Source organism: Tachyglossus aculeatus, chromosome 18, assembly GCF_015852505.1.
Source record: "Tachyglossus aculeatus isolate mTacAcu1 chromosome 18, mTacAcu1.pri, whole genome shotgun sequence".
NCBI classification, from domain to species: domain Eukaryota; kingdom Metazoa; phylum Chordata; class Mammalia; order Monotremata; family Tachyglossidae; genus Tachyglossus; species Tachyglossus aculeatus.
The window spans coordinates 25,282,323-25,308,241 of NC_052083.1; the positions used below are offsets into that span (position 1 = coordinate 25,282,323).

Consider the following 25,919-nt stretch of genomic DNA (forward strand, 5'->3'; position numbering starts at 1 on the left):
TATGTCTGGTTGATTTATTGATTTTTGCTTCTCCAGTTATAAACATTTTTATGTTTGTCTCCCTCAGTTGAAAGCAAGCATTCTGTGGGCAGGAAACATCACTTCCCTAATACTCAGTTCAGTACTTCACACCCAGTGGATGTTCAATAAACGCTACCACTACTGGCGCTTAGAACAGTGCTTTGCACATAGTAAGTGCTTTCTCAATGCCATTATTATTATACTACTAGTATTACTACTTCTATCGGAACCATCACTACCACTCCTACTAGTGAAATAGCTAATGATCTTGAGGTTAGTGAGATTCCAGAAAGCAAATAAATGCTTCATAGCCCTCAGGGGAGACCTCTGAGGCCTGGGGATGGGGTTGAGGGGAGCACTTGGAAAGAAGTATGTCAACATTTAGCTTTCCAGCCTCCCCATCAGAGCAGCTAACAGAGAAGCCAGACAGTTCCTCAGTGACCCAGCACCTCTCCTGGGTCTCCCAGCAGCCTGGCGTGGGCCAGGTTTTCAGGCCCAAACCGCTCCAAGCCTGAGGCTGTGGGCTAGATCAAACTCCAGATTTACCATAACTGGATTGTGCAGAGGCCTGAGATGTTAGAAAGGGTCCAAGACCTATAAATGGCACTGGCTTCTTTCCGGAAGCCTGAAGGAGGACGGAATGGGCAATTTACATGCTTTGTCTCTCCTTGGGGTTCATTGTTCTCTGAGAAAGAAAAGGCAAAACAGAAGAACATTTGAATCCAGTCCTTGTCTTCTCTCCTCTCACCCGCCTCTTCCTTCCCTTGCCCCCTCCTTCCTTCTGGTTCTCTTCCCCTTCCTTCCTCCCTCTTTACTTTCCTCCTTCCTTCTCTCCCTTTCTCTCTCTCCAAGGTAGACACTGTGCAGAAAGCCGGAGAAATGGTAGCTGACCAAACAATCCTACCAGGATCTCGTGATGTTCCAGCCCTCCCCAGTCTTATCCAGGGTCTGCAGGATACCAGGGAAGACCACTTCAGCCAACTCTCTAATTTGAGTGCTAATGAGGTACCCCAAATCCAATACAGGCAACAAAAGGGAACAGGGCTAGAGACTTGAATTATCAGTAGTTAAATCACCTAGAGTTTTCAATAACCAACATTAGTTGCACGGAATTGCAAAATGTTTGCCACTCCCCTCAACAGTCTTCTATACTACTAACTAGCCCATGATATTTTTCTCCCACCTTGCTTCTCCTAAGGAGGAACACCAGTAATAAAATTAGAGAAATTGTCACTTTTTTCTCTTCACTTGGCAGAAACTTACCCCAGGGTGAACAGTAAGTGGCTATTTCTAAGTCTCATCTTCAGAAGCAGTCTGGGTATTTTTCAATCAAATTTCATTTTCTGGTCATGTTTGAGAGTGAGGAATCCTGGCTAACACAATTTTAGTAATGAATGGGTCAAATACCGTTCCAGACGGATAGGAGCACTTCAAAAAGTGACCTGGTAGCTAGCCAGACCAAGGGAATTGGTCAAAATGTCAGAAAGCTAATATGCTCAGAGGTATAAAAATCACTATAAATGAACGTGGGTTTCTTTCTTTGGGGCTTTTCAACTCGGGGCATAGTTTGAAAATACAAAATACTTTTCTCACTTAAAATATAGAACTTTTGCTAGTCACCTCTGCGCATTACATTAAAGCAGCGTTTGCTTTCAGGAAAAACGAACAGCCCATTTGATTCAGCATCTCTTCAGAACACTCTCCTCCTTCTGTCCATCTATAAGTGAAAAGGTGATGATGATACTTTGGGGGACTTTGCATTACTTTACAAATCGAGAAAAGTCATGTGTTCCTAATGCTACAAAACAGGGAGTCTGAGCAGCTCCGATATGGGCTGGGGTCTACTACAATGCAACCAGCAAACAGAAATCTTGCCAGGCCCTGCTATACGGGCCGTTCTGGAAAGGTTAAGAGCTTTGGAAAGCTTTAGAAGGAATTCAAGGGAGAGCACGCTTCTTTGAAACTGGGTGACTGAGAATTCTGTGTTAGAGATTTGTCATTCAAATGAGAACCGAAGCGATAGGTTGAGTGAAGGCTGACCGCCTCCTTGGTCAAGGCAGTGGGAGAAAACCACAGCTAGCTGAGGATGACAAGCGCATAGTACAGTGCTCTGCACACAGTGAGCGCTCAATAAATGCCGTTGAGTGATTGGTTGAGTGGTGTGAGAGCAATCCACGTCACTGCAAATCCCTCCGAAATGAGAGAGGAGGGGCAGTTGGGTTGGGGTGAGATCAAGGAGAGTCTCCTGGAAGATCTGGACCCCCCATCCCCGCCCCTTACTGGACCTCCAAAGGGAGGACAGGAAAACCTGAGTGAGCTACAGGATATCAGATATCTGTCCTCACCATTTAGCAGAGGCAAAAAGGCTGCTTGTTGCAGTTTCTTCATAAACACTTAATAAACCCTTAATAAACACTGCTGAGTTATAAATTCAATGGAATTTAGTAAGAATTTCCATGTTGAAAATTCATCAGGATTTCTTTTTGGGTGCAAACCTTTAGGCAAATACGAATAAAATCCTTCACCGGGTCCTGTGATGACCGGAAGCTATCGTGGCCTGGATGCTTTGAGCTGAAGCTGACCACTGAAACTTCCCCGAGCCTGTGTTTTCACCGTTGCTGGGAGAAGCACTAGTCCTGGCTGGCTCTGCGGGCGGCATTCAGAGATAGAGGTAGCCAACCCAGTAGACCAGGTTAAAGAGCAGGAATGATGTCGGAAAGAAGACCCTGGAGTACGAGTCCAGCTCTAAGATGTCTATGTGAACGCGCCCTTTCCTCCAGGACCCAGATTTACATTCCTCGTAGCAGCAGAAGAAACTCTGACAGTCTTTGCCATCCAGACACTCGTAAACACAAGTATCTTCCAGTTCCTGCCAGTACATGGAATTGTTCAATGCGATCACTGTAGGTGGCGGCCGCATACCAAGTACTGAGTAGTTCTGGGAACAATGACAAAAAACAAGAAACATTTACTTAATTAAACAGCCGTGGTTCTAGTGAGAAATCTCTAGGTAACTGACAACACAAAAGACATTACAGCAAGAGGGCAAACGCGAGGAACTAACCCTTCTGGATTTTCCGGACATATATTTCATCTTCTTTTAAAGGCAAAGACTATCGTTGCGGCAATATGTTGATGTAAAAATTGGGTTAACAAGGAGGTTGTTCATCATTAGCTAATAGAACAGGGCAGATCTCTCAAAGAGACAAACACTTATCCCCTTCCCAAAGTTCACCTACAATTCACTTGCTGTTGCCAGCAAAGCTTTGTGCAGCTTCCCAGGAATCATGAGAGCCGTTTTATCATTATTAAGTGCCATCGAGTCGTTTCCTATTCGTAGCCGCTCCATGGATATACTTTCTCTGGAACATCCTGTCCTCTGCCATAGTCTGCAACCTTTCTAACGGTTCTTCCGTTATCGTTGTTATGGTATCTATTTAGCTGCTGGTCTGCCTCTTCCACGTTTTCCCTGGACTTTTGTGCTCATACATTCAACTACCGCAAGTGGATTTATATCATAGCTGTGCCCACAAGGCCTCATAAAACTATTCCATATTTCCGGAAAGCCAAGAAGTAATAATGATAACAATGGTGGTATTTATTAAGTTCTTACTATGTTCCAGATACAGCCCCTGGAGCATGGGGCCTATAGCAGAAGAGGGAGAGAGAAGAACTCTTTTAGCCCTATTTTACAGATGAGAGAACCGAGGCACAGGATTTTTAAGTGACTTGCCCAGCATCACCCAGCAGGCCAGTGGAAGACCTGGGACTAGAACGTGAGTCTTCTGATACCTTGATGTGAGCTCTTTCCATTAGGTCTTTCAGTTATCTTTGGGAGAAGATGATCACATTTAATATTCATTAATTCAGCATCTAATGCATATGTAAACTCATAACAGCCGTTGATATCATCAGGATGGTATTCTTAGTGGCTTAAAATGTGTTGCATTTGATGAATATATTAGTCATTCAATCATTAGGGAAGCGGCATGACCTAGGAGACAGAGCATGGGCTTGGGAGTCAAAGGACCTGGGTTCTAAAATCAGCTCTGCCACTTAATAATAATAATAATAATGATGATGGCATTTGTTCAGCACTTAGTATGTGCAGAGCACTGTTCTAAGTGCTGGGGGGGGGGATACAAGGTGATCAAGTTGCCCTATGTGGGGTTCACAATCTTAATCCCCATTTTACAGATGAGGTAACTGGGGCTCACAGAAGTTAAGTGATTTGCCCAAGGTCACACAGCAGTCATGTGGCGGAGTCGGGATTCAAACCCATGACCTCTGACTCCAAAGCCCATGCTCTTTCCACTGAGCCACGCTGCTTCTCTGTCTGCTGTGTGAACTTGGGCAAGCCACTTAACTTCTTTGTGCCTCAGTTACTTCATCTATAAAATCCACCTTTTAAGACTGTGATCCTTATGTGGGATAGGGACTGTGTCCAACTTGATTATCTTGAATCCACCCCAGTGCTTAGTACAGTGCCTGGAACATAGTAAGCACTTAATAAATACCATTAATTAAAAAAAACTACTTAGGGAGAAAGAAATTTTGCTTAGTAGCCAGGGTATCCTTTGAGAAATATTACTTCCTGAACAGAGTTTGTGTGACAGTGGGTATCTGGTGGGGAGGGGAAGAGGGTGAAAACATTTCATAATGTTTCCTCTGAAGATAAGGTGATTGGTCCTGATTTCTGTCCTTTTTCCTTCCACCCTCAACAGTCCCATTTTCCATCTGGCTTTAATTTAAATGGCCCATAGAAGGAGGGAGGGAGGGATATCAAAGTAGACTCAAAAACATTGATAGGTTAGAGTGATTTCCTGATGTTCACAATGAGTTCAGGAGAAGCCCAGTCTTTCACTGAACTAAGTTATAAGTAATTTTAAAGAGATGCCAATAATGTACATTTCCCTACTGTCTTGGTGATGAATTTGCTGAAGACAGCATGTACTCACCATACATGATTAAGAGTCATGTCAGCGAGCTTGACTGAAGAATAACTAATATCATTCAAAAGAAAACAGTCTTGATCCTGTCGTTTTCATTAGGTTATTAATAACGCATTTTCCTTAACATCCGATGCCTAGCATGACCAGGTAGACGAAATTGTCAACGCAGATGCGCAACATCGCCAAGATCTGCCCTTTCCTCTCCACCCAAATGTTAGTACAATCACTCATCATAACCCGACTGGATTACTGCATCAGCCTCCTTTCTGATCTCCCAACCTCCTGTCTCTCCTCACTTCAGTCTATACTTCACTCTGCTGTCCAGATTATCTTTCTACAGAAAAGCTCTGGGCTTGTCACTCCCCTCCTCAAAAATCTCCAGGCGTTGCCTATCAACCTTGGTATCAAGCAAAAACCCCTCACTATTGGCTTCATGGCTCTCCATCATCTTGCCCCCCTCCTACCTCACCTCCCTTCTCTCCTTTTATGTACTCTGCTCCTCTGCCGCTAACCTCCTCACTGTGCCTCGTTCTCTCCTGTCCCACTGTCGACCCCGGGCCCACGTCCTATCTCTGGCCTGAAATGCCCCCCCTCCTTACATCCTCCAAACTAGCTCACTTCCCTCCTTCAAAGCCCTACTAAAAGCTCACTTCCTCCAGGAGGCCTTCCCAGACTGAGCCACCCTTTCCTCTGCTCCTCCTTCCCACTGCTCTATCCCCCTACCCCACAGCACTTGTGTATATATGTATATATTTGTTAGTCTGTTCATTTTGTTAATGATGTGTATATATCTCTAATTCTATTTATATCGATGCTATTGATGCCTGTCCACTTGTTTTGTTTTGTTGTCTGTCTCCCCCGCTTCTAGACTGTGAGCCTATTGTTGAGTAGGGATTATTTCTATTTGTTGCAGAATTGTACTTTCCAAGCGCTTAGTTCAATGTTCTGCACACAGTAAGCGCTCAATAAATACAATTGAATGAATGAATGAATGAACCCAAAGGAAGTTTTCTTCAGTAACTGTTAGAATACACTTCCTTAGGCCTTCATTGGACTCCCACCTGTTGGTTTATCTGGTGGTGTACAGTGCTCGGCACACAGTAAGAATTTAATAAATATTGTTGCTCGATTGATGGATTAAAAGAAAGAGTGACAACCTGCCTTTCAGAATTGCCCCAGGGATGGAGAAGAAGCTCCCTATGTGTCAGGAGGCCAGGTAGGGACTCTGGCAGGCTAGAATTTTCCTGTTTGATTTAGGGAAGGCCAGGTCAAGTTTTCCCTATTAGAGGTTCATTGGGGTTCATTCCTATCATTCAACTGGGGGATGATAATTTGGTTAAGGCAGAGAAGTATTTGGATTAGCCCACGACAATCTCTTAGGATTGTCGTCCCAGTTAGAAGAGGGTGATAGATGTAGACAAGCCATTTAGCAGAGAGAGGAAGCTGAATGAAGATTCTGGGATCCTGGCCAAGTAAATCTGGACTGAGCTCCCAACTGGTCTGGGAACTCTGCCAAGCTAGGCTGGGGAATCAGGTGAATAAAATTTCGGCAGCCAGCAATTTTTTTTTATTTTTGCCAGCTGCCGCATCCACCCGCATCTCGGAAGCCCGAGGTGAATGGACCCATATCAATTAGCATTGGAGTGTGTGTCAGACTAACCCCAACAGGAAGGTCCACCCCATTTGGAGGAAGCAGTGCGGTCTATTGGAAAGAGCCAGGACCGTTTATCAGGAGACCTGGCTTCTAATCCCAGTTCTGCCACATGTCTGCTGTGTGACCTTGGGAAATATCTCTGTGCCTCAGTTCCCTCATCTGTAAAATGAGCATTAAATACCCGTGTGGCTCAGTGGAAAAGAGCATGGACTCTGGAGTCAGAGGTCATGAGTTCAAATCCTGGCTCCGCCAGCTGTCAGCTGTGTGACTTTGGGCAAGTCACTTAACTTCTCTGTGCCTCAGTTTCCTCATCTGTAAAATGGGTATTAAGACCGTGAGCCCCTCTTGGGACAACCTGATCACCGTGTAACCTCCCCAGCACTTAGAACAGTGCTTTGCACACAGTAAGCACTTAATAAATGGCATTATTATTATTACCCCTTTTCTCACTCTCTGAGTCTGTGAGCCCCATATGGGACAGGAGTGGTTCCTGATTGTGTTGCAACTACCTTAGGTCTTGGAATATAGCACATGCTTATGAAATGCTATTATCGTTATTATTATTTCTGCTCCTTGGCTCCAACAAGACATACAAAGGCCTTACAGTATTGTACTGGATCCCGTTTAATGAAAGAGAAGATGATAGACACAGATTGGAGAGCTAAAACAACTTTTACAGGGTAACTGTAGCTTAGTGGGAATCTATCCATTAATCAATGGTATTTACTGAGCATTTACTGAGTGCAGAGTATTATGCTAAGTGCTTGGGTGAGTACGACACAATAGAGAAAGGCGCTTACAGACTAGAGGGAAAATCTTGGACCTGGGATTCAGGGGAACCTGGGTTTCGATCCCGACTCCACCATTGGCCTCTGTAGAGGCTGGTTGAATTAGAGCTCTGCCAGCAAAGCCCCTCCCAACCCTGCTCAGAGCCAGGAAGCATGGCAGAGGTCTTCATAGGAAAGAGGAATTCACATTTAAAGGTTTAAGGATTTAAAACATCAAAACATGTTTTTAAACTCTCTGCAGGTCCCCAGTCTCAGCAAGCAGTCCAGATCTGCCGGCGAGAGGCAGCCAGGTCACGAACCGGCCCATGGGAGACTCCAGAGGGAATGATCCTGGTTCCAAGAGGGACCAGGAAGTGCAGTGACTTTTGCTGAACTGTGGAGCAAAGCTGTGCGTGACTTCATTAGTATCAAGCTAGGTGAGTCCCGTCCATCCTCCTAATTGAATTCCTGGTCCTTGGCTCTCCTGTCTCGCCTACCCCTGCACATAAACCATAAAGCCGAGCACCCCCTCACCACCGCCCCTTAAGAGGCAGCATGGCACAGTGGATAGAGCACAGGCCTGAGAGTCAGAAGGTCCTGGGTTCTGTGTGCGGTGTGACCCTGGGCAAGTCACTCTACTTATCTGTGCCTCAGTTACCACACCTGTAAAATGGAGATTGAGACTTTGAGCCCCATGTGGGACTGACTGTGTCCAATCCGATTTGCTTGTATCCACCCCAATGCTTAGTACAGTGCCTGGCACATAGTAAGTGCTTAGCAAGTACCATTATTATTATCATTATTATTAATAATAATTCTGCAGTCCCAGTGGCTGCAGCATGGCCTAGTGAGAAGCAGCATAGGCCTACGTGTCAGAAGGACCTAGGTTCTAATCCTGGCTCTGCCACTTGTCTGCTGTGTGACCTGGGGCAAGTCATTTAACTTCTCTGTGCCTCATTTACTTCATCTGTAAAAAGGGGATTAAGACTCTGAGCCCTATGTGGAACAGACACTGTGTCCAACCCAATTACCTTGTATCTACCCCAGAGCTCAGTACAGTGTTTGGCATATAGTAATATTCTAATTATTATTATTTTACCCCTTTGACTTTTCTTTTAAACCTTTATTTTCTATTTAATTTTCTTCTAGAAAAGCAGTGTTGGCCTAGTGAAAACAGCCCAGACCTGGGGGTCAGCCAACTTGTACTTCCCAAGCGTTTAGTACAGTGCCCTGCACACAGTAAGCGCTCAATAAATACGATTAAATGAATGAATGAATGAATCTGGATTCTATTCCCGGCTCCGAGGCCTGCTATCTGTGTGACCTTGGGCAAGTCACTTTAATTTCTGGGCCTCTGTTTCCTCCTTTATGAAATGGGGATGAATGACCTGTTCTCCCTTCCCCTTAGACCGTGGGCTCTTAACAAAAACAAGCACTTAAATGCTTCAGTTATTATCATTATTATTTTAAACTTCAGTGGCTACCACCTTCAGCAGTGGCCCCTTCCCCAATTTGCAGAGCCCACTTTCCAAAATTGTAAATCTGAGAGATGGGACCTGACTGAGGAGGGATGAGGAGAGGACAGCAATGCTCCTCTTTTAGGACTCCTTTTCTTTCCGAGTCTTCTGCTTCTACCTTCCCCCTGCCCCCTCTGCCCAGGCCAATTACAATCTTTCCAGATAAATTTAAGAGAAGAGAGGAAAGAAAAGATAGGAGGAGAGAGTCTAGGGAAGAAATTACTGAGGAACCAGAGTCAGCCAAAGTGGGAAATCAGGTACCTGTACCTGATGGGGGAAACCAGCAAATTGGAGTGCAGTACAAAGGCCCTTCTATAAGAAACAGAATTCACCAGATAGTCATGGAAACACCAGGTTACCCCCAAGGGACCCTATTTTTTAGAGGCAGGAAGTATCAGTTGCATAGTGCAGGGATCAATTCCTGCCTATCCATGGCAAATCATCCCAAAATTGCCTGAGAAGCAGAGGAAACTGGAGGTAAAGGGAGAAATCATTTGCCAGAATAACTGCTGCCTGCATGCAGATTTGTTGGGAATGATCATAGTCATTATTACGCTCTTTCAAATAATACATGGAAAATAAATGTTCAACTGACACTGGAAAATGTTAACTGACGGAATTTTAAATGTCATTGGAATAATGAACTGGCACAACTGGTGGTTTGTCAGCTTTCTGCTAATTGTAAAATGATATAGCAGGGTTTCTTTGCTGCTTGAATTGAGTTTGGGGATGAGCCACATGTGAACAGCACCAGTGAAAAGCCTCTGCCCATGACAGAAGTTTCAGAATCTATTAGACAACATCTGAAGCCTCCCTCCTCCCTTGGCTTTCCCTTGGAAACCACATGGGATCCACTGAGGCTGTTGACACAAATCTAGTCCTTGTTTTCTTTTAGCTTTATGTTTGCCCTTTGTGGTGTGGGCATCCTCAAAGCCACCTGAAGGGAATCCAAGGGAGTCCATATACTGCCAGGGGACAATGACCATTCCCTTCAAGGAGAAGCCACAGCCAAATCTCCACATGCCAAATGAATCCCAAATACATTTGGTGCTTTAGCAAAGTCCAAAACCCATCTCGGTCACCATTGGAAGCAATTTTAAATTTCAAAATAGGTAATCTCTGAGCTGTTACAATTTTCCAGGGCCTATCAAGTGCTTCAGTTTCTAGCAATAGGTCTTTGAGTATCTCATGACCGTTTTACACTGCTCAGAGGACAAGAAATGCAATTCAGCCAGTCAATATAGCTTACTCAGTAATGGATATCAAAAAGGTTTGGTGGAATTTGTGGCAAAATTCCAGGTTAAAATCATATTATCGATTGATATTAGGGATTTCAATAATCTGTGTTTTGCCTTCTTTCCCATCCTCACGAATATCAGGGACTGCTTATTTAACATTTCTTCCCCCCCGCCCCCACAACCTCTGTATCCTAATTAAATGGACACAGTGACAAATTTTACATTCTTTAATTAATTTATCCCCTTTGTTTATTTTCCTCCTCTTTCTGAACCGGATGGTAGATATCCTTCCTTGAATTTTGTTAAGGACGGTATTGGATCCTATTGATTTGTGACTTCTTCATGGCTTTGACTGCGAGGTGGTAGACTTGCTCCCTGCCCACAATGAGTTTACAGTTTAGAGTGGGAGACTATGTCATAGAAAGTCTCATCAAGGGAAAGGTGTGTCAGGGCATTACTGTGGTGTTCTTGCCCTCTGTTCTTGATCTGTGAAAAAGTTGTGCTGTTTAGTGGAGTTAAAGCACTTTACTATGTTGAATCCCGACTCGGCCACAAGTCTGCTGTGTGACCTTGGGCAAGTCACTTAAGTTCTCTGAGCCTCAGTTACCTCATCTGCAAAATGGGGGTTAAGACTGTGAGTCCCACGTGGGACAACTTGATCACCTTGTATCCCCCCACCCCCGCCCAGCATTTAGAACAGTGCTCTGCACATAGTAAGCACTTAACAAATGCCATCATCATTATTATTATTATTATTATGTGCTAAGCTTTAGGGTAGATACAAGGTTATAAGATTAGGCAAAGTCTCTGTCCCATATAGGACTCAGAACTATATTACCTACATTTTATAAGTATTAAATTCAGCCCCAGAGAGGTCAAGTGGAGTCACAAGGTGACACAAGTGGCAGTGCCGGGACTAAAACCCGGGTCTCCTGACTCCCAGGCTCTTAAATTAGGCTACTCTGTGCCTCCTCACTTGCTAGAATAAATATAGTTAATCTCCAAGGGAGCAAATGGCCTTTTGCAGTTCCTAAATCTCAAACTCCAGAAATATGAATGGAGGTGCTCTAAGCTAGCCTTTGGAAATGAATAATGGCAGGAAAGGTGATTCAGGAGGGAAATCAAGATAATTAGTTCCAGGAATTTAGTATTCTAAGGCACCAGGAGATAACTGTGCTTACTGAATCCATTACTGCATTTACCACCTCCTCTGTTTAAGAGTTAAACAGCAGGATGGAGAGTGCTGAAGGAAACTGAATGTTGCCCTGAAAGAACGTCCCAAACTCCCTTATCCTCAAGCCCAGGGATGTTGTCCTTATTCTTGAGACTTATAGAACATTCTCTCCTTTGTTGATCCATGAACAACGGTCATAATTCATATCTTCAGTTTGGGCAAATAATAATAATTATGACATTTATCAAGTGCTTACTATGTGCAAAGCACTGTTCTAAGCGCTGGGGAGGTTACAAGGTAATGAGGTTGTCCCACGGGGGGTTCACAGTCTTAATCCTCATTTTACAGATGAGGGAACTGAGGCACAGAGAAGTTAAGTGACTTGCCCAAAGTCACACAGCTGACAATTGGCAAAGCCGGGATTTGAACCCCTGATCTCTGACTCCAAAGTCCAGGCTCTTTCCACTAAACCATGCTGCCTCTCGTGAGAAGCAAAGGGAGAGAATGCATGTATCTCGGAGCCACAGGGCCTGGCCGACGGAATCATTAAACCCGGTCAGTCACGACTCTTTGTTGGTGGTCTTCACTGGCCTAAATTAACAGTGAAGTCTAAAGCCATTAGACGTTTGATGGCATGCAGTGAAATACCGGGTTTCTAAAATGGACTCAAAACTCTCTCAGCTACCTGCTCCAAAGCCACCCTATTCTATGAGCTATGAGACTTAACCTCTCCCTAGCTCTAATGAGTTTCCTCTTCCAAATGGAGCCCCTGGACCTTCTGGTAGTCAAACACTGAAATTAAAGACCCACAAGGTTTTTCCCGATGCTCCATTTCACTCCTTGGTTGTAATGTCTTTAGAGGAGGCTGAAAATGGCACCAGTAATATAATAATAATAACAGTAATGAAAAAGATAATAATAAGAACATTTATTAAACTCTATGTGCCAAACACTGTACTAGGGGAAGGAGTAGATATAAGAAGATCAGGTTGGACAAAGTCTCCATCCCTCATGGTGCTCACAGTCTAGGTAGGAGGGAGAATAGGTATTGAATCCCCTTTTACAGATGGGGAAATTGAGGCACAGAGAAGTTAAATAACTTACCAAAGGTCACGCAGCAAGTCTGGGGATGAGGCAGGTTTAGAACCCAGGTCCTCGGAGTGCGAAGCCCAGGTTCTATCCAACAGACCATGCTATTACTTTAACTTCCCTGGAATTCTTTCTGTTTCTGTGATTCTTTGTCATTCATTCAGTTGTATTTATTGAGTGCCTAGTGGGTGTAGAAGTTTTCTCCTCCAGATTAACTTTTCCACAAAGTTGAAGATTCTCTTTCTGCTCTCCACTTCTTAATTTCTCCTCTGTGTACCTTAATTTATCTTGCACATCTCTTGATTTCACTCGCAATACCCAACCCACTTTTCTTGGCTCCCACATTATTCACTCTGAGTTCAGCTTGCTTCTGCAGCTGCCGACTGCTCAGTTTCCAGAGGTACCTTAGTTACAGTCACTCCACACCTTGCGATAGCTAGGTTTCCCTAGAGGGATGCTAACGTGGATGAAGGGAAATGCCTTCCCAAAAGGTGGACACAGGATCACAATCCCTTATGAGAACTTGGGAACATTTTTTAAACTCACTGACCAGATAGATACACATGAATAACATACATCTTTGTGCCTGGTGCGGAAATCAAACACATTCATTAGCTATGTAAAGGAGGGTGGTTTACAGTACTCATTGTGCATAAAGAGCAGGCACAGAATCGATATTCTCAAATCAAAATTGAACTCAGGGGCATCCCAGCCTTAATTGTCTCCGAGGTATGATACGTACGCTGTGGACATGGGAGTGTATCCTTTCGTGAACCCATTCTGTGGTCTCTGAGCGCGTGAACTAAAACAGAAACAAAGTTAGACAGCATGAAGCTGGCCTCTGACACCAGGCAACACAGATGACCCCATTTAAGACACCCCACCACAACTCCCCTTCAATTGCCTTGACTGGTTTTGCCATCAAGTACTTTCCAGCGGACAGAAGGGCCTTGACTTTAGAGACTGAGCACATTCGTTCTCTGGGGGGATTACAGAGAGAAGGAACTTACAAGGGAAAGACATCCTTCCCTTCCCCATATCAGGATCATTCTTCTGGCTAAGGGGAAGAAGCCAGAGAGCACAGACACAGTGTCACATAAAAGACTGCAGGCTGGACCCCTACTTTGGGAATCTTCCACAAACATATTCTCTAGATCCTTACCGATTTTTTCTTTTTGGTGCAGTTGGGTCTTCTGCAACTTGAATAGTAGTTGAGAGTGGCGTATTCCATCAGCGCAGCGAAGACAAACAGAAAGCACACAGTCACAAACAGGTCCATGGCAGTGATGTAGGACACTCGTGGTAAAGACTTCCTGGCTATGGTACTCAGGGTGGTCATGGTCAATACTGTGGTGATACCTGTACATAGAAATTGGATTTGTTTTATGATTTACTTGTGTGAGCCCTCAGAGAAGTCTCCATAGGATGGAAGCCATTAGAACAAACGGAAAAATGGAGACGGGTCAGGGATGGAGAGAGGCACCTCAAAACAAATGGAAAGAGGCGAGGGAGAGGGAACTAAATGTTGGTTGGCAGGCACTGCATTGATGGCATGGTGCTGGGAGGGGAAAGACAGACCGTGATAACATGGGAAAAGAAGGAATCTCAGCTATTCCAGGTACCGCTTGCTTACTCCAAGCCTACAGTGCATCTTGAATGAGGCAAACCTGATCTTGGGGTGGACCGATTGATGCCCGGCTTGAAGAAACACTGGGGGAAACCATCTAACTCCTACCCTGCTGAATCCCACAACAATCCTTCCTGTGAGTTAGCTCCACAACTAGGGTGGGGGACAACTGAGGGACTGAGGAGGAGCCACAAAGTTGCCATATGCAAGGATGGAGTCACCCGGCCCCTTTTTTGACAAAAGCACCCTGGCCCTGCTCTCAGACTCCGTACGAAGGTGCAGCAACTCAGGGCTCAGGAAAACTTGAGGAAGAGGCAAGCAAGGAAGTGGGAGGGAACTAGCAGAGGGTGGGAAGATGGAGTGGGCACAGAGTGGCATCATGTGTGGAAGTGCCCCAGCAGGAGAGCAGGAGACTGATGATCTGAGCTAGGAGATGGGCAGGCTGGGAATGGGGCTGGGGAAGTGAGAGGTAATGGGTTGCAGTTCCTCCTTTCTGTAATAGCCTAAACGGAAAGAAGAGAGACGCCCAAGATCCAATTTAAATTACCTGAGACCTCATTTAAGGCTAGGAAGAGATACCATTGAACAGACTCAGGGCGCTGGTCCAGTCTGGCAGATAGCACTTATCTGACAGCCTCCAGAAATCTCTATGATCTGTTGACAAACAGGATCTGGACTAGTCACTGTAGAACCTCAAAGGATCTTGAAAACAAGCTGAGAGATGGGATGATGCAAGAAATGGGATTTCTCTCTCAAGGGAGCATGAAACAGTGAACCCGAAAGTCTCTGCTGAGGCAGGAGATAGAGGCCCAGGGAAGGGTCATTGGTAACTGTAATAGTTCAGAGTGATGTGACATGTTTTAAACTTTATGACAGGACAAATCAAATTCAATCAATTCAAATATCAATTCAATATTAGAGGAGCAGCGTGGCTCAGTGGAAAGAGCACGGGCTTGGGAGTCAGAGGTCATGGGTTTTAATTCCAGCTCTGCCACTTACCAGCTGTGTGACTTTGGGCAAGTCACTTAACTTCTCTGGGCCTCAGTTACCTCATCTGTAAAATGGGGATTAAGACTATGAGCCCCATGTGGTACAACCTGATTACCTTGTAACTTCTCCAGTGCTTAGAACAGTGCTTGGCACATAGTAAGTGCTTAACAAATACCAAAATTATTATTATTATATTATTTATTGAGGGCTTACTGTATGCAGAGCACTGAATTAGGTGCTTAGGAGAGAACAATAAAATAGATTTTGGAGACATGATCCTTGACCTCAAGGATTTTATAAACTAGTGCTGAAGACAGACATAAAAATAGATGCAAGATAGCGGGTACAATAATTATGATATTCATTAAGTGCTTACTATGTCCCAAGCATTCTTCTAAGCACTGTGGTAGATACCAGATAAATGGGTTGGACACAGTCCCTGTCCCACTTAAGGCTCACTGTCTTAATCCCCATTTTGCAGATGAGGCAACTGAGGCACAGAGAAGTTAAGTGACTTTCCCAAGATCAAACAGCAGACAAGTGGTGGAGCTGGGATTAGAACTGAGGTCCTTCTGACTCGCAGGCCCGTGCTCTTTCCGTGCTGCTAGGCCATTTCGCTTCAAGCAGCAGAATATAAGGGTAAGTACCTAAATGCTGGGGGAACAACATTTTCATGGCTGACTACTGGATTTTGCCAATGTTTAGTTCTTTGCTAGGGGAAATGTTTTTCTAATTTAAAAATATCACCAGTCGGCTGATTCATAGATGGAGCTAAGAACACTCGATACAGTGCTAAGTGTTTGTACAGGGCTCTGCAGACAGGAAGCACTCAATAAATGCCACTGATTGATTGACTGAACACTTACGGAGTTCTGTTCTAGTGAACTCAACTCGTTCTACTTTCAATGTGAAATCGAGATGAAACGCTTGGAGGCTGCGGAGGCATTTTGGGCCCACGAGGTTCAGTTACTCATGAGGGAACTTGGGTGAGATGGGTGGTTCATGAAAGAGAAGGAAGATGGGGAGAGTGGTTGAATGGGAAAAAGCAAGGGAGTCTTTCATACGGCAATGAATGAGGGAGAGGGAATGGACATAGATGTTTGCAAAATGGGAGATGACCAGAGAATACTGTCAGAGTGTTAATCCTGAGGGAATTACAGCTAAACCAGTCCCATGAGAGACTCTGGTTTTGCTAGTGTTTGTGAGTCCTGTGGAATCTGTGAGTGTAACTCCATAACTCCAGTCATTGTTATCTCTGCTGTCATTATAGTACTTTGTTTTTCTATTTGAGGAAATCCTCAAAGAATATCTATATTTTGTTTACCCTTTTTGAAAGCCCCACTACCCTCTCAAAGCCCAGCTCCACTTCAAATTTCCCATTATCCTCCAAGCTCAGTCTGTAGCACTGTATTTAACCCTGCGTTTTCCCTATATCCTACTCATAGAATCTTCCCTTTAGTAATTAAATGGTTATCAGTGTAAAGTCACTTCACTTCTCTGTGCCTCAGTTCCCTCATCTGTAAAATGGGGATTAAGACTGTGAGTCCCCTCTGGACAACCTGATAACTAAATTGTTATCAGTGTAAAGGAAACTTGTTCATCATCACCCATGAGCAGTGACGGGAGGCAGGGGAATTGGAAACTGGGCACACTGGACAGATGAGTCTCTTCCCCCCTTTCTCCATCCCCCCGGCTCTCAACACTCTCTGCTACTCTCCCATTCTTCCCAGCAGTGTCCTCAGAGGAGCTCTCCTCCCTCCTCTCAAGTGCTACTCCGGCCACCTGTGCTTCTGACCCCATTCCCTCTCATCTCATGAAATCTCTCGCTCCATCCCTTCTCCCCTCCTTAACTTCCATCTTCAACCGCTCACTCTCCACTGGTTCCTTCCCCTCTGCCTTCAAACATGCCCATGTCTCTCCCATCCTAAAAAAACCCTCTCTTGACCCCACCTCACCTTCTAGTTATTGTCCCATATCCCTCCTACCATTCCTTTCCAAACTCCTTGAACGAGTTGTCTACACTCGCTGCCTAGAATTCCTCAACAACAACTCTCTCCTCGACCCCCTCCAGTCTGGCTTCCGTCCCCTACATTCCACGGAAACTGCCCTCTCAAAGGTCACCAATGACCTCCTGCTTGCCAAATCCAACGGCTCCTACTCTGTCCTAATCCTCCTCGACCTCTCAGCTGCCTTTGACACTGTGGACCACCCCCTTCTTCTCAACACGCTATCTGACCTTGGCTTCACAGACTCCGTCCTCTCCTGGTTCTCTTCTTACCTCTCCGGTCGTTCTTTCTCAGTCTCTTTTGCAGGCTCCTCCTCCCCCTCCCATTCTCTCACTGTGGGGTTTCCCCAAGGTTCAGTGCTTGGTCCCCTTCTGTTCTCGATCTACACGCACTCCCTTGGTGACCTCATTCGCTCCCACGGCTTCAACTATCATCTCTACGCTGATGACACCCAGATCTACATCTCTGCCCCTGCTCTCTCCCCCTCTCTCCAGGCTCGCATCTCCTCCTGCCTTCAGGACATCTCCGTTTGGATGTCTGCCCGCCACCTAAAGCTCAACATGTTCAAGACTGAACTCCTTGTCTTCCCTCCCAAACCTTGCCCTCTCCCTGACTTTCCCATCTCTGTTGACGGCACTACCATCCTTCCCGTCTCACAAGCCCGCAACCTTGGTGTCATCCTCGACTCCGCTCTCTCATTCACCCCTCACATCCAAGCCATGACCAAAACCTGCCGGTCTCAGCTCCACAACATTGCCAAGATCCGCCCTTTCCTCTCCATCCCAACCGCTACCCTGCTCATTCAAGCGCTCATCCTATCCCGTCTGGACTACTGCATCAGCCTTCTCTCTGATCTCCCATCCTTGTGTCTCTCTCCACTTCAATCCATACTTCATGCTGCTGCCCGGATTATCTTTGTCCAGAAATGCTCTGGGCATATCACTACCCTCCTCAAAACTCTCCAGTGGCTACCAATCAATCTGCGCATCAGGCAGAAACTCCTCACCCTGGGCTTCAAGGCTCTCCATCACCTCGCCTCCTCCTACCTCACCTCCCTTCTCTCCTTCTACAGCCCAGTCCGCACCCTCTGCTCCTCCACCGCTGATCTCCTCACCGTACCTTGCTCTCGCCTGTCCCTCCATCGGCCCCCGGCCCATGTCATCCCCCGGGCCTGGAATGCCCTCCCTCTGCCCATCCGCCAAGCTAGCTCTCTTCCTCCCTTCAAGGCCCTGCTGAGAGCTCACCTCCTCCAGGAGGCCTTCCCAGACTGAGCCCCTTCCTTCCTCTCCCCGTCGTCCCCCTCTCCATCCCCCCCACCTTATCTCCTTCCCTTCCCCACAGCACCTGTATATATGTATATATGTTTGTACATATTTATTACTCTATTTATTTATTTATTTATTTATTTATTTTATTTGTACATATCTATTCTATTTATTTTATTTTGTTAGTATGTTTGGTTTTGTTCTCTGTCTCCCCCTTTTAGACTGTGAGCCCACTGTTGGGTAGGGACTGTCTCTATATGTTGCCAATTTGTACTTCCCAAGCGCTTAGTACAGTGCTCCGCACATAGTAAGCGCTCAATAAATACGATTGATGATGATGATGATGAGTTTGGGAGGGATGGAGAGTATGGTCTTGGGTGAAGTAAGAAAGGAGAGTGGAGAGGGAAGAGGAAGTGAGTGTTTAAACACCAATGGTCATTTATTTCTGTTTTGATGCAGAGTGGAATAGGTAATGATTGAAAGCTTCTGAGGAATGGAAACATATTAAGCAGAAAACATTTTAGAAAGAAGATTGGAATGACAGAATGAAGCACAGGCTGGAGAGGGGAGAGGCTGATGCAGGGAGACCTGTGAGGAGGCTGATGCAGAATAGCCAGGATAATATGAATTCCTGGACTAGAGAGGTGGCTGTTTTGATTGAGGGGAAGAGAAGGACTTTGGAAGTCCTAGGGAGGAAAATCCAACAGGATTTACTGACAGACTGATTGTGAGAGTTGAAAGAGGGAGAGAGGAATTTAGGATAATGCCAAAGTTGTGGTCGTCAGAGGTGAGGAAATGGTGGTTTTGTCAACTGAGGAAGGATTGAGGGAAGATGAGTTTACTTTTAGACATTTTGAGTTTAAGGTGCTTGTGGGGCATCCATTTGGTGATTTCCTGAGGGCAAGAGTTAATGTAAGATGGAAAGAGAGGTTGGGACTAGTGAGAGAGATTTGGGAGGCACTTGCAGAGGGGTGGTAAGTGAAGCCACGGGAGTGGATGAGCTCCCTAAATGAGTAGAAAGTGAGAATCAGATCCAGATCCATGCCTTGAGAGACACCCACAGTTAAAGGGTGTTAGGAAGGAAGAAGATTCACCAAAAGAGACTGAGGAAGCAGCCAGAGAGGGAAGAGGAAATCCAGGGACAACTGTGTTATTGAAGCCAAAATTAGAGAGTGTTTCTAGGAGAAGGGAGTTGCTTCTTGGCCTAGGGGAAAGAGCATGAGCCTGGGAATTAGAGGACCTGGGTTCTAGTCCAGCCTCTGTCACTTGCCTGCCACTGCCCTTGGACAAGTTACTTAATATCCCTGTGCTTCAGGGTATGCTCATCTGTAAAATGGGGATTCAATAGCTGTTTTTCCTTTTATTAACACCATGAATCCCCTATAGCACAGGGGCTGGGTCCAACATATCTTGCATTCCGGCTCCGCCAACTGTCAGCTGTGTGACTTTGGGCAAGTCACTTCTCTGTGCCTCAGTTCCCTCATCTGTAAAATGGGGATAAAGACTGGAAGCCCTCTGTGGGACAACCTGATCATCTTGTAACCTCCCCAGTGCTTAGAACAGTGCTTTGCACATAGTAAGTGCTTAACAAATGCCATCATTATAATTATTATTATTATCTACCCCAGTGTAGCATGGCTCAGTGGAAAGAGCATGGGCTTTGGAGTCAGAGGTCATGGGTTCAAATCCCGGCTCCACCAATTGTCAGCTTTGTGACTTTGTGCAAGTCACTTCCCTTCTCTGGGCCTCAGCTCATCTGTAAAATGGGGATGAAGACTGTGAGCCCCACGTGGGACAACCTGATCACCTTGTAACCTCCCCAGCACTTAAAACAGTTCTTTGCACATAGTAAGCACTTAATAAATGCCGTTATTATTATTATTGTTATGACTAGTAACAATTACAATAATAAAAATAATAACAATAATAGCAGGAATAATTGTATTTGTTTAGTACTTACTATGTGCCAAGCATGATTCTAAGCACTGGGGTAGATACAAGGGAAGCAGCATGGCTCAGTGGAAAGAGCCCGGGCTTTGGAGTCAGAGGTCATGGGTTCAAATCCTGGCTCTGCCAATTGTCAGCTGTGTGACTTTGGGCGAGTCACTTCACTTCTCTGTGCCTCAGTTCCCTCATCTGTAAAATGGGGATTAAGACTGTGGGTCCCCCATGGACAACCTGATCTCCTTGTTACCTCCTCAGCGCTTAGAACAGTGCTTTGTACATAGTAAGTGCTTAATAAATGCCATCATTATTATTATTATTATTATTACAAGATCACACGGACAAACACAGTCCCTGTCCCACAGGCTAAGACTGAGGAAACTTAGACGTGTTTGAAGTTGGGGGAAAGGAGAAGAGTCAATCAATGATGTTTACTGTGTGCACAGCACTGTACTAATCATTTGGGAGAGTGCAATATAATATAACTGGTTGACAAGCTCTGTGGACAGAAAGAGCTTACGTGTTAGAAGTTGAGAAAGGTGTTAAAATAAATTACAGATTGGGGAAATGGCAGAATGTGAGGATATGTACATAAGAGTTGAGACATCAGAGAGTGAGCATTTGAGGATTGCATTTAGAAAAGGAAGAAGGATGGGAGAAGATGAGTGGGGGTGCGATTAGAGGCACAGGTAGAGGTGAAGGTAGATTTTGAAAGCAGGTGGGAAAGATCTTTAAAATTGGCGGGAATGGTGAGACTTACTCTAGGGGCAGGAGGGAGTTGGAGAGGTGAAGGGAGTATTTCAGGGAGCCAGATGGCTTCAGTTTTGTTAAAGTAGTTGGCAAGGCTATCAGGGACAATAGCTAGGTGTTATGATAGGTATTATATAATATAATGTAATATAATAATATAATATAATAGGTAAGTAAAGCAGTCACCATAGGCTTCAGAAGGGAGTTAAGGGTTTGGAATATTCGGAGTGGGCAGTTGACGGGGAAAAGTCATATGGCCGAGCAGAAGAAAGGGCAGATTTATAGCAAGAGACAGTCAATTTGAAGTGACAGATGACAGCCCGGTGCTGGGATTTCAACCAATGGTTTCTGCAATACGAGCACAGGAGTGTAGGAAACTTCCTGTGGTGAGAGAACCAGGGCTTGAGACCAATGGGAGGTGGGAAGGTGAGGGAGTGGAGTTTGGTGGAGAAGGAACTCTTGAGGGTATGGATATGTCCATCAATCAATCAATGGTATTTATTAACCAATTCCTGCAGAGCACTGTACTAAATGCTTGGGAGAGCACAATACAACTGTTGGTAGACACGTTCTCTGCCCACATTGAGCTTACTGTCTAGAGGGGAATTTTAGGATATGTCTTGTTTTGGGTTTGATAAGACCAGAAAGTTTACAATCAGATCTGAAGAGAAGCAAAGTGGTGGCTTATTATATCTTGGAAGCCTGTCCCCTCTTAGTCCTCCCCACTCTCACATCTCTCGGTGACCCCTTTTTTGACCCTAATCTCAAAATGAAAAAAAAATCTTACACTCCCATTAAGTTGGGCAAACCTAGAAAAAATTACAATTACTTTCTTGAAATTACTAACTACTTAATCAACATCCTTAAATTGCCATTGTCCAACAAAACCCATTCAATCGACTCTGCCACTAAACTTACTCAGTACTTAGTATGAGAAGCAGCGTGGCTCAGTGGAAAAAGCATGGGCTTTGGAGTCAGAGGTCATGGGTTAAAATCCCACTCTGCCAATTGTCAGCTGTGTGACTTTGCGCAAATCACTTAACTTTTCTGTGCCTCAGTTGCCTCATCTGTAAAATGGGGGTTAAGAGTGTGAGCTCGCCATGGGACAACCTGATCACCTTGTAACCTCCCCAGCACTTGGAACAGTGCTTTGCACACAGTAAGCACTTAATAAATGCCGTTATTATTAATGTAAATCAATTAATCAATCAATGGTATATATTGAGTGCTCACTGTTTGCAGAGCACTGCACTAAGGCCTTTTTCATGGTATTGGTTAAGTACTTAATAGGTACCAGGCACTGTACTAAGTGTCAGGTAGATACAAGGTCATCAAATTGAACATAGTCCCTGTCCCACAGCTGCTCATAGTCTTACTCCCCATTTTACAGGTGTGGTAACTGAGGCATAGAGAAATGACTTGCCCAAGGTCACACGGACAAGTGACAGGGCTGGGATTAGAAATCAGGTCTTTTTGATTCCCAGACACTTTTCTAATCACTAGAACCACTGGGAAGGTAGAACCAACAGGATTTAATGACAGAATGAATAAGTGGGTTTCCCACCCCCTCCAGACTGTGAACTTGTTGTGGGCAGGGATTGTTTCTCCTTATTGCTGTACTGTACTTTCCCAAGCACTTAGTATAGTGCTCTGCACAGAGTAAGCGCTAACTACATATGAGTGAGTGAATGAATGAATGAATAAATGAGATGAGTTTATGAAGATAATGCCTAGGTTACGGGGTTGTGAGACAGTGAGAATGGTGGCTTTATCAACAGTAATGTGAAAGTTTGGGGAAAAACAGAGTTTGGGTGGAAAGATGAGTTTTGTTTTGAATATTTTAAGTTTGCAGTGACTGTCAGTGTGATAATTAAGTAGAGATGTTCCGAAGGCAACAGGAAATGTGAGACTACAGAGAAGGAGAGAGATAAGGGCTGGAGATGTAGATTTTGGAATCATCCACATAGAGATGGTTGTTGAAGCCATGGGAGTAAATGAGTTGCCAAGGGAGTGGAGTACATGGAGAATAGAAGATGATCCAGAACTGAGCCTTGAGAGTCTCCCACAATTAGGGGGTAGGGGGCAGAGGAAGTTTCAATGAAATACACTGAAAAGGAGAGGTCAGAGAGTTGAGGAAAACCGCTCAGAGTGTATCATCATGTAGCTGTAACTTAGATTATTCTCAGCCCAACTCTAAACCTTACACAGTTCAGATATAACACACTGTAAGGAGTAGGGAACATTCTTACCACAGCGTGAATCTGTTCCACACAGCTTAAATTGGAACAAGGAGATTTTAAAATAATAATAACAATAATAATTATTATTATTATGGTACTTGTTGAACGCTTATTATGTGCCAAGCATCTATCTAAGAGCTGGGATACATACAAATTAATCCGGTTGTCCCATGTTGGGCTCACATTCTTTAGTCCCATTTTACGGATGAGGTAACTGAGGCACAGAGAAGTTAAACAGCTTGCCCAAGGTCACACAGTGACAAGTTGCGGAGCTGGGATCAGAACCCATGTCCTCTGACTCCCAAGCCCGTGCTCTTTCCACCAAGTCACGCTGCTTCTCTTCTTTTTTGTAAGAAAAAATAGTTATACACATGTGGCATAGGTCAAGAGCTTTGCTTCCCAGCCTCTGCCTCAGCCTTACCTTACAAGACATGTTGTTTCTTTGAGTTTTGCAACTAAGACTAATAACAACACTAACATTAATAATCTGGAGTGTCCCTAGTGAAAAGTGGTGCCCCTAAAAATGACATGAATTTGTATCAAAAAATGTCATTAATGAACATTACTGACACTGAACCATCTACTCCAAAATGCATTCATTGCTATCGAATCAGTGGTTATTAGTGTTATTAAACCTAGGTTTTCCCATCCTACGGAATTCTTCAAGAAACAACTCTTGCGTTATAGGATAACGTTCTGAATATTTCTACAGGCATAGTATTTTACCCTGCACCTGGATTGAATTTAAATGCCATTTTGAGGTCCTTAAATCTGCCACCTGGTGAAAAGCATTTTTATCACTATCTCCATAACATTTCAGTATCAGAATATCATGGTGACATCTTAAAACTTGGAGATTTCATTGCAAACTCCCTAGTGTGGCCTAGTGGGTAGAGCATGGACCTGTGAATCAGAAAGGCCTGGGTTCTAATCCTGACTCCACCATTTGTCTGCTGTGTGATCTTGGGCAAGTCATTTCACTTCTCTGTGCCTTAGTTACCTCATCTGTAAAATGGGGATTACGATTTTGAGCCTCACATGGGACCGGAACTGTGACCAACCCAATTGCCTTGTATTACACATTGCTTAGTATAGTGCCTAGCACATAGCTTAACAAATATCACAATTATTATTATTAACAAAAACAAATCATGTCCTAGCACAAAGAACACTAAGAGCCTTTATACACATTTCCCTTCTATAAATGACTTGTTTCTATCATACTTGTTTCCTACATTTCAGCATCTTTTCTAAAAAAATGACACTTCCTTCAATCCCATGATTACTTTGACTTTTAAAACCTTTGGGTATGTTACCTTGCTTTTGAAATTTAAATACATGTCCACTTATTTTGCTCTTTCTATGTGCTTAGCATCTCCAATGAACTCCAGCAGATCAGTGATAGGTGAAACAACAGCCTGAAAAAATCTGAAAACCTCAAAAACCATGTTGGTTTTGGCTTTTTTTTTGTGGAGAAAGCCAAACCCCTTTTATTGTCCTTTTTAAACTCTAAGGTTTGGAGTGAAAGCTATTTTTCCAATCTGACAAATGGAACTAATAATTATATTGATTATGATACTTGCTAAGTGCTTATTATGTGTCACTATGTTCTAAATGCTGAGGTAGATACAAGTTAATTCCCTGTCCCTCATGGGGCTCACACTCTTAATCCCCATTTTACAGATGAGATGACTGAGGTTCAGAGAAGTTAAGTGACTTGCCTCTGCCTCCTACCCACTAATTATGGGAGACTATCAAGGCTCAGTTCTGGTTCATCTTCTATTCTCCATCTTCTCCACTATCTTGGAGAACTCATCCACTCCCATGGCTTCAACAACTATGTCTACGAGGATGATTCTGAAATCTACATCTCCAGCCCTGATCTCTCTCCTTCTCGGCAGTCTCACATTTCCTATTGTCTTTGGATCATCTCTACTTAGCTGTCACGCTGACACTTTAATCTTAGCATGTCCAAAACAGAACTCATCTTCCCAACCTACCTCTATCTTTTTCCAGCCTTTCACAGTACTACAGGCAACGCTGCCATTCTCCCTGCCTCACAACCTCGTAACCTAGGCATTATCTTTAACTCATCTCTCTCATTCAACCCACATTTTCATTCTGTCACCAAATCCTGTTGGTACTACCTTCCCAACAGTTCTAGTGAATAGACAAGGGCCTGGGATTCAGAAGGGCCTGAGTTCTAATCCCAGCACTGTCACTTGTCACTGTGTGACCTTGGGCGAGTCACTTCTCTGTGCCTCTGTAAAATGGGGATTAAGAGCCAGAGTTCGAACCCAGATCCTTCTGACTCTCAGGCCTGTGCTCTATCCACTAAGTTATGAACTATGAAAGAGAGTAAGGCTGACTAGAGAATGTGACAAGCCTGGAAATAATAATGATGTCATTTGTTAAGTGCTTGCTATGTGCAAAGCACTGTTCTAAGCGCTGGGGAAGATACAAGTTGATCAGGTCGTCCCACGTGGAACTCACAGTCTTAATCCCCATTTTACAGATGAGGCAAACTGAGGCACAGAGAAGTTAAGTGGCTTGCCCAAGGTCACACAGCTAAGTGGCTGAGCTGGAAATCCTGAGCTGGGACAAAGTCCGGAGTAATCAATAATCTTTAAACTTCATTTCATTGCCTGATTTCCTCTTCTGTCCTCACACTAATTGGATCATATT

General features: G+C 44.4%; 1 protein-coding gene across 3 annotated transcripts in view; it reads right to left on the bottom strand.

The window, feature by feature from the left end:
• Nucleotides 1–2,323: 2,323 nt before the first annotated feature.
• GABRG3 (gamma-aminobutyric acid type A receptor subunit gamma3) overlaps nucleotides 2,324–25,919 on the bottom strand; it is a 423,309-nt gene continuing 399,713 nt past the window's right edge. Inside the window, exons 8-10 of one of the 3 annotated variants that reach the window (XM_038760361.1) lie at nucleotides 13,575–13,771; nucleotides 13,155–13,214; nucleotides 2,324–2,959 (exon numbers count right to left, since the gene is read on the bottom strand). In XM_038760361.1, coding sequence (XP_038616289.1) covers nucleotides 2,681–2,959; nucleotides 13,155–13,214; nucleotides 13,575–13,771 — 536 coding nt within the window. In that variant the 3' untranslated portion in view covers nucleotides 2,324–2,680. The remainder of the gene's footprint in view (nucleotides 2,960–13,154; nucleotides 13,215–13,574; nucleotides 13,772–25,919) is intronic. The other 2 variants (XM_038760363.1, XM_038760362.1) reach the window with 2 other exon arrangements.